At 33.5% G+C, this 13,159-nt stretch overlaps 1 protein-coding gene across 1 annotated transcript in view; it reads right to left on the bottom strand.

Moving 5' to 3' along the window:
* The window catches only part of VWA8 (von Willebrand factor A domain containing 8), a 314,655-nt gene that overhangs the window by 234,208 nt on the left and 67,288 nt on the right, over positions 1-13,159 (bottom strand). The window contains exons 11-12 of the mRNA XM_045566813.1: positions 12,251-12,385; positions 12,084-12,161 (exon numbers count right to left, since the gene is read on the bottom strand). Coding sequence (XP_045422769.1) covers positions 12,084-12,161; positions 12,251-12,385 — 213 coding nt within the window. The remainder of the gene's footprint in view (positions 1-12,083; positions 12,162-12,250; positions 12,386-13,159) is intronic.

The following is a 13,159-nucleotide window of genomic DNA, read 5'->3' on the forward strand; positions in this document are numbered from 1 at the left end:
GGCACTAGGCCAGCTGACCCAAGGACTCCAGCAGCAAGCCCACCCGCTACCAGACAGATTGCCCAGAATCTCTGGCTGGGTGACTGGTAAAGGGCCTTCCCTACCAAAGCCAGTCTGTAAATACTGGAAGAGGTATCTACCTTTTCAAATGCACAATAACCAATACAGGGCCACCAGGATTACTAGCAATCAGGGAAACATTACACCACTACAGGAACAAAACACCAGTAATCAACCCTAAATAAATGCAGATCTACGAACTACTTGACAAAGAAAGACATGCTCCTGAACTATCAATGGGTCAAAGAAGAAATCAAAAGGAAAATTTTAAAAATCTGAGACAAACAAAAATGGACACACAACATACCAAAGCTTATAGGATGCAAAAGCAGTTCTGAAAGGGAAGCTATTAGCAATAAATATCTACATTAAGGGAAAAAAATCTCAAAAAAAGAACCTAATGTTACACCTCAAGAAATTAAAAAAAGAAGAACTAAGACCAAAGTTAGCAGAAAGAAGGTAATAATAAAGATCAGAGCAGAAAGAAATGAAGTAGAGAACAATAGAAAAGATTAATGAACTGAGGTGGTTTTTTCAAAAAACAAAATTGACAAACCTCTAAGAAAAAAAAGATAGGAGACAAAATTATAAAAGATCAGACTTTACAACTGATATCACAGAAACACAAAGGATCATTAATAGACTACTCTGAATGATTATATACCAACAAACTGAATAACCAAGAAGAAATAGATAAATTTCTAGAATATACAACCTGACAAGACTGAATCATAAAGAAATAGAAAATGTGGCCGGGCGCGGTGGCTCACGCCTGTAATCCTAGCTCTGGGAGGCCGAGGCGGGTGGATCGCTCGAGGTCAGGAGTTCGAGACCAGCCTGAGCAAGAGTGAGACCCCGTCTCTACTAAAAATAGAAAGAAATTATCTGGCCAACTAAAAATATATATACAAAAAAAATTAGCCGGGCATGGTGGCTCATGCCTGTAGTCCCAGCTACTCGGGAGGCTGAGGCAGTAGGATCGCTTAAGCCCAGGAGTCTGAGGTTCCTGTGAGCTAGGCTGATGCCACGGCACTCACTCTAGCCCGGGCAACAAAGTGAGACTCTGTCTCAAAAAAAAAAAAAAAAAAAAAAGAAATAGAAAATGTGAACAAATCAATTATGATTAAGGAGATGAATCAGTAATCAAAAGCCTGCCAATAGAGAAAAATCCCATTACCTGATGCCTGAACCGGTGAATTCTACCAAACATTTAAAGAAGAATACCAGCCTTTTTCAAAATCTTTCAAAAAATCAAAGAGGAGGGAATATTTCCAAACTGATTTTACAAGGCCAGCATTACCCTGATATCAAAACCAGACAAAGACACTATAAGCAAAGAAAATTACAAGCCAATATCCCTAATTACACAGACCCAAAAATCCTAAAAAAAAATGCTAGCAAACTGAATTCAACAACACATTAAAAGGATCACATAGGATGATCAAGGGGGATTTATCCCTGGGATGCCAGGATGGTTCAGCATACACAAATCAATATATGTGACACACATATGAATAAATGAAGAATAAAAATCATATGATAAACTCAACAGATGCTAAAAAAGCATTACACAAAACTCAACATTGCATAATAAAAATTCTCTATAATTAGGTATAGAAGGAATGTACTTCAGCATAATAAAGGCCATATATGACAAGCCCGCAGATAACATCATACTCAATGGTAAGAAACTGAAAGCTTTTCCTCTAAGGTCAAGAACAAGACAAGGATGCCCATTCTTGGCACTCTATTTAATATAGTACTCAAAGTCCTAGCGAGAACAATTATGTAAGAAAAAGAAATAAAAGTCCACCAAATTGGAAAGAAAGGAGTAAAATTATCTCTTTTTGCAGATGACATGATCTTATACATAGAAAATCCTAACGACTCTACCAAAAAAACTGTTATAACTAATAAACAAATTCAGTAAAGTTACAAGAGATAAAATCAGCCTATAAAAATCGATGTTTCCATACACTAACAACAAACTATCCAAACATCTCATTAACACAATAACATAAGAAAATATTTAGGAATAAATTTAGCCAAGGAGGTAAAAGATCAGTCTATTGAAAACTATAAAACATTGATGAAAGAAACTGAAGGAGACACAAATAAATGGAAAGATATCCTGTGTTCACAGATTGGAAGAATTAATACTGTTCAAATTAATTACCCAAAGCAATCTACAGATTCAATGTAATCCCTATCAAAATTCTAATGATATTTTTCACAGAAATGGAGAAAATGACACTAAAATTCATATGAAACCACAAAAGACCTCAAATACCCAAAATAATCTTGAGAAAAAAGAACAAGGCTTGAGGCATCACACAACCTGATTTCAAAATACACTACAAAGCGACAGTAATCAAAACAACATGGTATCTACATAAAAACAAACATATAGACCAATGGAACAGAACAGACAGCCAAAAAATAAATATATTTATTTATGGCCAATTGGTTGTCAACAAAGGAACCAAAAACAGACAATGGGGAAAGGACAGTCTATTCAAGAAATGGTGCTGGGAAAATTGGATAGCCACATACAGAAGAATGACAGTAGACCGTTATCTCACACCACATACAAAAATCAACTCAAAATGGATTAAAGATATAAACTGTAGAACTACTATAAGAAAACATAGGAGAAAAGCTTCTTGATATTGGTCTAGATAACAATATTTTAGATATGACAGCATAAGCAACCAAAGCAAAAATTGAGAAATGGAGTTGCATCAAACTAAAAAAGCTTCTACACAGCAAAGGAAATAATCAACAGAGCCATGGATTTTTCTTCCTTAGAAACTTTCACAAAACTGTCCCAGTATAATCATATCTCCCAATTCAATCTATTGTTTAAATTATGTATTTGTTCAATATCTTTTCTTGTTAGAATGGCAAGAGACTGGCCTTTTAAGTAACTAGCTATGATCTGTAAAACTGCTTCTTCATATACCTTCTACATAAAACAACTACCTTTCCTGTGTATTTGAGACATGAAGTATGCATTCAATTAGAAAGACATTATCAAGTGACCATCACTTCTCTTTCGAAGCTGGAAAATATGGATAACAAAGTTTGTGGCATTTTTACATAAAAATAAAATGTAAGCGTTATATGAAGGTTTTTAAATGTAATAAGGGAAGAAACTAAACTAGTTGCCTAAGTAAGATTTATTATATATTAGTTTTATTTCATTACTTATTTTTTAAAAATGAAGAAATGTTAGTGTTAGTATCCATAGGAAACAACTAAAATCCTAACTTACAATTAGCTGGGTATAAACATCAGTAACATTTTCCAACAGCAGTGACATACTACAGAGAATCATCCATACTCTATTGTTTCTAATAAAGTACACTCATGAAGTAAATTATTGGGATAAGGATTGCAGTTTGTGGCTTTATAATTTAATTTGTAAAATTCCCTATGTGTGCAATTGCCACCTCCTTTTCAGTACCTTGACGAAACTTACTGGGAGTAACTATTCCATACAAGGTATAATATGTATAGTTTTACAATTATGAGTAATACTATCATTCATTATCATTTCATTAATCTAAATTATGCAAATAACATTACATAGTAATTGATCATTTTATAGCATGCTTCTGCTATAAAGGCAAGAAATTCGAAATCTTATTTGATGAAAATATCCCTTCAAATTATAAAGGAAATTTTATTCTGCTAACTCTGTAGGCACTGTGATAATTAATTTTATGTGTCACCTTGAGTAGGCTATAAGTAGCTCAGATATTTGGTTAAGCATTATTTTGGGTGTGTTTGTGAGGGTGTTTCTGGATGAGATTCGCATTGAATTGGTAGACTGAGTAAAGTCACTTGTCTTCCCCGGTGTGGGTGGGCTTCATCCAATCCCTCAGAGGCCTGACTAGAACAAAAAGAAGGGGTAAGAATATCTGCGCACTCTCTCTGCCTGTTTTGAGCTGGGACATCAGTCTTCTTTAGTCAGACTAGAACCATTGGCTGTCCTGGTTCTCAGGCCTTCAGACTCCTCTTATAACTACACCACTGGCTCTCCTGGATCTCCAGCTTGCAAACAGTAGATCATGGAAGTTCTCAACCTCCATAATCTCATGAGGCCATTCCTTACAGTAATCTCTTTATAGGTTCTGTTTCTCTGGAGAACCCTAATACAGACACTAAATTTTACACTCTGATGGACTGTAATACCTTTTAAGTTAAAAAATAATTCTACAGAAAGGAGGCAGGAGACAAAACAGTATCACTATCGAAGAGAAAGTAAAGAAGACATGCAGACAAAAGCCTTGGATTGCTCAAGTCAACCATTTTAAAGTTCTGATGTGATCAATGAGAGATACTGTTCTTAGAAAATAAATTTTATAATAAAATAAAATTGAAGGAGTTGAAGTAAGTAAATTCTTAAATAGCCTTATGAAGGTTATTCTATGTGGAAAAACAAAAAAATACTAAGACAACATGACAGAATGATGACATACTGTAGCAAAATAAGAAAGCAAAAAAACAAGAGGAGCTAAAGAATCATGTAAAAAGTCAGTATCAAAGCACTTAAATGAATGCAAATATCTTGAAATCTTCATGAGAGAAAAGGGCAAAGTCAAGGTGAAGACAAGAAGCACAGCAATGAATAGAAGACACAGAGCAATGAAAACGAAGGAGAGAGAATAAAAGAAGCAAAGGTATTTTCACTGTATTTGGATAAACCAGAAGTGGAGATTGTAGATTAGACAGAAGAGGGAGAAAAGGGTTTGGTTTGAGTTTAACTATATGAAGAAAGACTTAGCTAGAGAGTCAAAGATGATCCTAAGATTTCAACACGTTTTTAGATCACGATTATTTTCATTAACAGTCTCATAAATTATTTGCTCTTAAAATTTTGACTAGATTTGACTTGGCTTTTAATCTAACTAGTACTTAATTAGAAGAAAGAGATCTCAGATTTGGCACATTTACTATGGTACAGAAAGAAATTTGGAAATATGCCCTTATCTGGTTGTGAAGGAAAAGAAAAACTTGTCATTTCTTCAACAGTATGAAATTACTGACTTCAACACTAAAAAAAGAATAATGACTTAAAAGAATCTGACCTAACACTTGAGCCAAATGATTTATTATTTTTATAGCCTATTATAAAACTTATTTTATGCACTGCCACAAATTTGTGTTAAAGTTCTGTTTTCCTCTTACTTCATATGAAACTCAGTTCTAAAAATAGTCAAGTCTAAAAATAAAGCAAAACCCACAGATTAAGTGTAGCTTTATACATGTAGAAATAACAGGGAAGTCTCCACATCTTCCAGGAAAACGGATGGTGTATCTACTTGTTCCCACTAAACGCTCTATGTCGGGTCAAGTCTCTGAAACTTTTTCATTAATGCAAACTGTATTATTGTATAAGCCAAACTGATTCTTTAATTCTATTAATTCCTCTGTCTCTGAGAGATCAATGAACTTTACTAATAAATATGTAAATGGAAGCAAAAAGAATCTTATATTTGACCCCAGGAGCTTGATTGGTTTCTATAATGAAAACAAATTGATTAAAAATCTACAAGTATCAATACAGTGCCTAACATATGCTTTGATTCAGTTCATGGAAAGAAGTCATACGGAGAGAAAAAGAAATAAATTCACTTCTAAAATATGCTATATTTATTATATTTCCATATCCCTTTCTACAGTCTCTACTTCCAGGAACTTCTTTTCTCTAAACATTTTGTCTAAAGATTAACAAGCAGAAAAGCAAAATGGGAAGAGAAATCACATATTTTCAGAATATGTGATTAGTTTGTTTATCTCTGTACCATCTTTCAGTCCTTGCAGGACATTTAAAAAGGTCAATAGAGTATGTACAAAAGACAAACAAAATATTTTTATGGGAAACTTATGTGCCTTTCAATTATCATCACCCATGTTTTTCAGAGAGAGGATTGATATGACTAAATGACCTTATTCTGTGACAGAATCAAGAAGAAACTTACTTTGTAACTCAGAAGTAAATCAAGAGATAGAATGGCCAACCATCAAGTTTAATGGAAGCATCTTCCTACCCTTGTTCATCGATCCATCAACAAACTCAACAGGAAAGCAAAAAACATTAAAATAAAATAATATTTTTATGAGCTTATTCACCTTCTCTAAAAATATATGAGAAAATCTGTTCTCAGACTTTAAACTAATTTTTTCACATATTAAGATAATATCTTCTTAAGGTTCATGCATGTTGTTTTATAATTAAAAAAGAGAAAGAAAGAGAGAGAAAAGATAACAACCTCAATGGCAGGATACTTCAGGGTTTTTCCAGTGCACCTAAGAGATCTGAATTATTAGAAACACACATACTCTTTTGCTTGGTTATTCTTTTAAAGGACAGGAGGATAAAGTGAACATTAAGCAGCTCAAGCATACAGTGTAAAGATTACATAAACTGACTACAGAAACCGGATATAGAAATAGTACTGTTTGAAAAAACTGATGAGGTATAAATTATTTCCAGTTTTGATTAGAATGGGAATATTTATTTTAATGTGAAGAAAATATTCATGTATATAATTTTACAGATAATACTAATAATAAATTGGCATGGAGTCAAAGAAAAAAAAATATTTTTCTCAAAGTCTTCTCCATAAGATTTTAAAGCAATGGCACCTGGGAAAGGTAAATTACGATTTTGACCTCTAAGTGGAATCTAAGATATTTATAATAAATCTTAACTTACTTTGCAAAATATATTGATGATTTGGGGATTTCTTTCCCCTGTTGTTTGGTAGAAAACCATTTTCATTGGCAATTAGAAGATTGATGGCAAATAGGTTAATAAGATGATAAATACCATACTCAGATCATTTCTAATATGAGCTACGCACAGATGATCAGCATGCTGAGCCAACCATCTATCTTCTGATCTTTGACAAAGACACCAAGAGATATCATTATGTAAGAGGGCAGTGTACTCTTTATGGTATCTTCCATAAATTTAGTTAGAGATATACCCTACCAAATATCCTTATTTCCCTTAAAAAATCTAATAGACTTACAATCAGTTTGTAAAAACTCATTTGAAAACATATTTTCTGTGAGTTCTAAGACTTGACAACCTGCTATAAAATATAGAAATTTATTTTATATTTTTCCATACATATTTACCTTTCAAAACTCAGGGTATCCCTACTAGTTTAAGTCTCTTCACTTTAATTCATGATTTCATAAACTTGGATTATATGCTTCTTCATATATTTCCTCTTTTAAGATCATAGAGATTCTTAGTAAACATCTGAATGTTTTAAGTTCTTTGATTAGTTAATTAATTATCTTTACCTTCTTTGTTACCTACCTACCTTCCTTTCTTGAAATATGACAATGAAAACTATACCAAATAATAGAGGTATGAAACCACTACAGTTTTGTACAAAGACAGGATGCTTCTCTTCTGTTTCCAAAACTACTTTTTTTAAATTTCTGCATATTATGGGGGTACAAATGTTTAGGTTACGTATGTTGCCCTTGCCCCCACCCCCGAGTCAGAGCTTCAAGCGTGCCCATCCCTCAGACGGTGCACATCGCACTCATTATGTATGTGTATACCCATAACTACTTTTAATGCAACTCAAAATCCTAAATGATATCTTGGTGCTCTGAATGAGTTAAATTACCCAGAGGGAAGAAAAAAAAATCAATTTCATGGAGAATTCTCACCTATACTTTACAAAGATTCTTTTGCTTATAGCCCAAAAGTTACCAGTAGTGTGTAATTACAATTCCTTCCAAACTCCAGCTAATTCAATCCATAGGTACAAAGTACCTTAAAGCAGCAGGAAAGGAATCTCAACAGAATCATGTGAAATATGGGCAGCGAGCAAAATTTTGTATGATCTAAGGTCACGACAACTACCTGGTTTAAATGCCATGTTTTCAGAAATAAGAACATTATTAATATATTTAGTGTTAGAAACAATTAAAAAGTATAAAGAATAAACTAAAAACACAAAAGATGTCTTAAAATGTAAGTAAGTAGTATCACATTTACTTCCAAAATTATTCAAAGAATAAAAACAGAGACTATTTTGCTATAAGTAAGAAACTACCATAACTAACCAAAGACATACAGAATCAAAAAATTAGCAGGATAAAAATGTTTTATAGGAGATCATTACCAAAAATATGACAGAAAATTTCCCACTGTAATAATACCAGCTGTACGTATGCTTTTTACCATACTATATACAACATGTACATCCACCAAAATAACCTATTCAAAAATACTTAGGGAGACAAAAGACTTATACACTGAAACCCACAAAACATTGCTAAAAGAAACTAAAGAATACATAAACAAATGAAAAGACATTTGTGTTCATGGATGGAAAGACTTGCTTTTTCTTTTTGAGACAAGGTCTCACTTTGTGGTCCAGGCTGTGCAGTGGCTCAATCATAGCTCACTGTGACCTCAAACTCCTGGGCTCAAGTGATCCTCCTGCCTCAGCCTCTTGAGTAGCCAGGACTACAGGCATGCCACCATACTCAGCTAATTTTTAATTTTTTTTTTGAGATGAGGGTCTTGCTATGTTACCCAGGCTGGTCTTGAACTCTTGGCCTCAATCCATCCTCCCACCTTGGCCTTCCAAAGTGCTGCGATTACAAGTGTGAGCCTGGTAGAAGACTTATTAAGATGATAATACATTGTGTGATAAGAACACACAAAGTGATCTACATATTCAATGCAATTTCTATCAAAATCTCAATGGCTGTGTGTGTGTGTGTGTGTGTGTGTGTGTATGTGTGTGTGAAGAAACAGAAAAATCCATCCTAAAATTCATATGGAATCCCAAGGGACCCTGAATGGTCAAATGGTCAAAATAACCCTGGAAAGAACAAACAAATTTGGAAGACTCACACTTCCCGATTTCAAAACTTACTACAAAACCACAATAATCAAAACAACGTGATACCGACATATGGACATTGAATAGAGAGCCCAGAAATAAACTCTTGCATATATGGTCAACTGATTTTTAACAAGAGTGCTAAGGCCATCCAACAGGGAAAGAATAGTCTTTTCAACATTATTGCTGGAAAACTGGATATCCACATGCAAAAGATTAAAGTTAGACCCTTACTTTACACCATATACAAAAATGAATTCAAAATGAATCAGAGACCTAAATGTAAGACCTAAAGCTGTAAAATTCTTAGAGGAAAACACAAGGGAAAATTTATGACACTGGACCTGGCAATGATGTATTGAAATTAACACCAAAAACACAGGCAACCAAAGAAAAAATGATAAATTGGACTTCAACAAAATTAAAAACTTTTGTGCATCAAAGAACTATCAAGATGGTAAAAAACCCACAGAATGGGAGAAAATTTTTGCAAATAATATATCTGAGAATAGATTTAATATCCATAATGTATAAAAAATACCATATACAAATCAACAAAAAGTCAGCCCAATTAAAACATGGGCAAGGAACATGAATAGGCATTTCTCCAAACAAGATAAACAAATAGCCAATAAGCACATGAAAAGATGCTCAACATCATTAGTCATTAGGGAAATGCAATTCAAAATCACAATGAATTACCACTTCACATCCATTAGGATGACTATTACAAAAAACAAAACCAACAAAACAGAAAATAAGTGCTGATGAGGATGTGAAGGAATTGGAACCCTCATGCCTTGCCCATAGGAATGTAAAATGGTGCAGCTGCTGTGGAAAACAGTTTATTGGTTTTTCAGAAAGTTAAACATAGAATTACCATATGATGCAGCAATTCCACTCCTAGGTATATACCTGAAAGAATTGAAAGCAGGGACTCAAACAGATGTTTGAACAAGGTTGTTCATAGCAGAATTATTCCCAATAGCAAAAAGGTTGCAATAGCCAAAAGGAAACAACCCAAGGGTTCATCAACAGATGAATGGATATGAAAAAATGCTCAATGTCACTAATCATCAGGGAAATACAATTTGAAACCACAATGAGATATCACCTTACCCTATTAGAATGACTTTTATTAAAAAGTCCAAAAACAATAGATGTTGGTATGGATGCAAAGAGAAAGGAACACTTATACACTGTTGGTGGGACTGCAAATTAGTACAACCTCTACGGAAAACAGTATGGAGATTCCTGAAAGCACTAAAGTAGAAATACCATTCAATCCAGCAATCTACTACTAGGTATCCACCCAAAGGAAAAGAAGTCATTTTAACAAAAAGATACCTGAATGCAAATGTTTATTGCAGCACGACTCAATTGCAAAGATGTAGACTCAACCCAAGTGCCCATCAATTCATGAGGAGATTAACAAAATGTGGTCTATGTACACCACGAAGTACTACTCAGCCATTAAAAGGATGAATTGATGCCTTTTGTAACAATTTGGATGGAACTGGAGACTGTTATCCTAAATGAAGTATCAAAAGAATGGAAAAACAAACACCAGATGTACTCACTATTGGAACTAATCAATGAGCACACATGTACACAGAAAGAAATAAAACTCAGTGGAAATCAAGTAAAGGGGGGGGAGGAGAAGAGGGGCAAAAACCTACCTAACAGGTACAAGGAACACTATTTGGGTGGTGGGCACACTTACAGCTGTGACTCAAGCATTACAAAAGCAATCCATGTAACCAAAAACATTTGTATCCTCTTAAGATTTTGAAATTACAAAAAGATCTTTCTGTATTGATATTTTAATCATTAGCATTTCTTGACTTTTGGTAATAAAATTTTAGATACTTTGAAATTTTAGTTGTTTTAGAGAAAACGCTTTGAAAACCCAGAGAGTTTGAGAGTTCAGACTTGTTCTGATTTTGTATAGTTTAAGTTTAATCCTATTTCCCAGACAACTTTTTCTGTCATAATTATGCTATTTCTCATGAACTAAAATTACCACTCTGGTTCATTTAATAAATCTAGAAATTGAAAAACCTAAAAAAAAAAGTGGTATACACATACGACAGAATATTATTTACCCATAAAAAGGAATGAAATTCTGATATAGGCTACAACATGATGAATCTTGAAAACACTATGTTAAGTAAAATAAACTAGACAAAAAGGACAAAAATTATATGATTCCACTTACATGAGCTACCTAGAATAGGCAAATTCTAGGGACAGAAAGTAAAAGAGAGATTACAAGGGTCAGAAATGGAAGGGGAAATTGAGAGTTACTGTTCAATGAGTACAGAGTTTCTGTTTAGGATGATGAAAAAGTTCTGGAAATAGGAAGTGGTGATGGTTACACAACACCATGAATGTACTAAATGTCAGTGAATTGCACATTTTAAAATGGTTAAAATGGTAACTTCTATGTTATGTATATTTTGTCACACACAAAATAATCTATTCAGTGAATACTAATTATCTCCAACCGCAGCTGAATTCTAGTTTGTTTAGATTTCTAAATTACCAGTAAATGTACTCTGTGTGTATATGCATAAAATTCATAAAATGAATCTTTTTTTAAAATTGATACATAATAGATGTACATTTTTCAGGGTACATGTGATATTTTGATACATTCATGTAATGTAAAATAATCAGATCAAGGTAATTGGGCTATCAATTACCTTATACATTTACTTTTATTTATGCAGGAACATTCAAATTATTCTTTACTAGCTATTCTAAAATATACAATAGATTATTGTTCATTATAGTCACACTGATTTATCAAACATTCAGTCTTATTTATTCTACCTACCTGCATTTTTGTACCCATTAATCAACCTCTCTTCCTCCCCACCGCCTACCTTCTTAGCCTCTGGAAAATGAATCTCTCTTGAAAAACAGCCCCTGGTATATTATACACACCAGATATCCTAAAATGCACTTTCAAAACCTCCAAATAACTATAATAGCACTCTGATTATTATTTTAATATATTTATCTACATAAGAAATTTAAAAAGTCATCACTTTGTAGGAAGGTACCCATAAATTCTATTGATGAGCTAAAATTATATGTTTATAGTCCAAGAACTAAAAATGAACATTGTACCTGATAGAGCATAATAGGTTCTATGTTGTATCCTAAGGTATCAGCAAAGTTCTTAGCGATGACTGTTTTTCCACAGCCCTACAAATGGAAACACAATTATTCAAGGGGTAAGTCAAAACAACCAAAAACCAGGAAGCAAAAATTTTCATTGAGACTGCCATTCTTACCTTTCCTCCAATTAAACATATGTCCTTAACCATGTGAGACTGCATCATTTCAGCCTGTAGCTGCTTATGGCTTAAAGTCTGTATGAAACGGTCTGATGTACAAGGTTGACTTAATGGCCTGGTCCCAGCTGGCACCTATAATTAAAGAGAGGTAAACGTAATATGCATATGCTTTTCTCAAAATATTAGTAACATAAAGCATATAACTGCCACTTAAAAGGCTCCCACTAACTCCTTGCTCAGTTCAATTCTATACTGTTTTTGAATAGTACAGAATTGGGCGGTAACTTTTTTCATTCACAGATCTGATCATTATTACAATCAAATTTCCAAATCAATCATTCCTCTAAAATTAAAGTCTCATGCTGCTAGTCATATTCATAAGAATCATGTCATTTTCATGCTATTTATAAATTGTAATAATCATGTCACTAACTGGAGAATGAAATTTTTTCCCCAAATTCCAGTTTTAAGCACAGAATTTAAAATCAGTCCACTAGAATTTCCAAAGTCACCAGTGACTTCTTGATTTCTAAAAGCCATGTCCACAAATCCTTTTCACTCTTATCTTGGTTTACCACTCAGGAGTATCTATTCATAAAATCTCTCCTCCCATCTTTCATATCTACTCCTCCTTTTATTTTTTTATCTTCTCATTATTTTAGTCCCCTGAGGGCCATGCTCTGCTGAGGACTCTGGACCGGATCATATCATACACAACATGAACCCTAAAGAATTTTAAGTTTGGAAGTTATTTGCATTTAAGGAAGATCATCCTGGTATTAATATGGAAAGCTAACTGGAAGGGACTGGAGCCAATGAAGTTAGAGAGCCATTATCAAAGAGAAGCAAGTAATGAAGTCTTGCTCATACCTCATGCTTCTGAACATAGTATTAATATTTAAACTG

Source organism: Lemur catta, chromosome 13, assembly GCF_020740605.2.
Source record: "Lemur catta isolate mLemCat1 chromosome 13, mLemCat1.pri, whole genome shotgun sequence".
NCBI lineage: Eukaryota > Metazoa > Chordata > Mammalia > Primates > Lemuridae > Lemur > Lemur catta.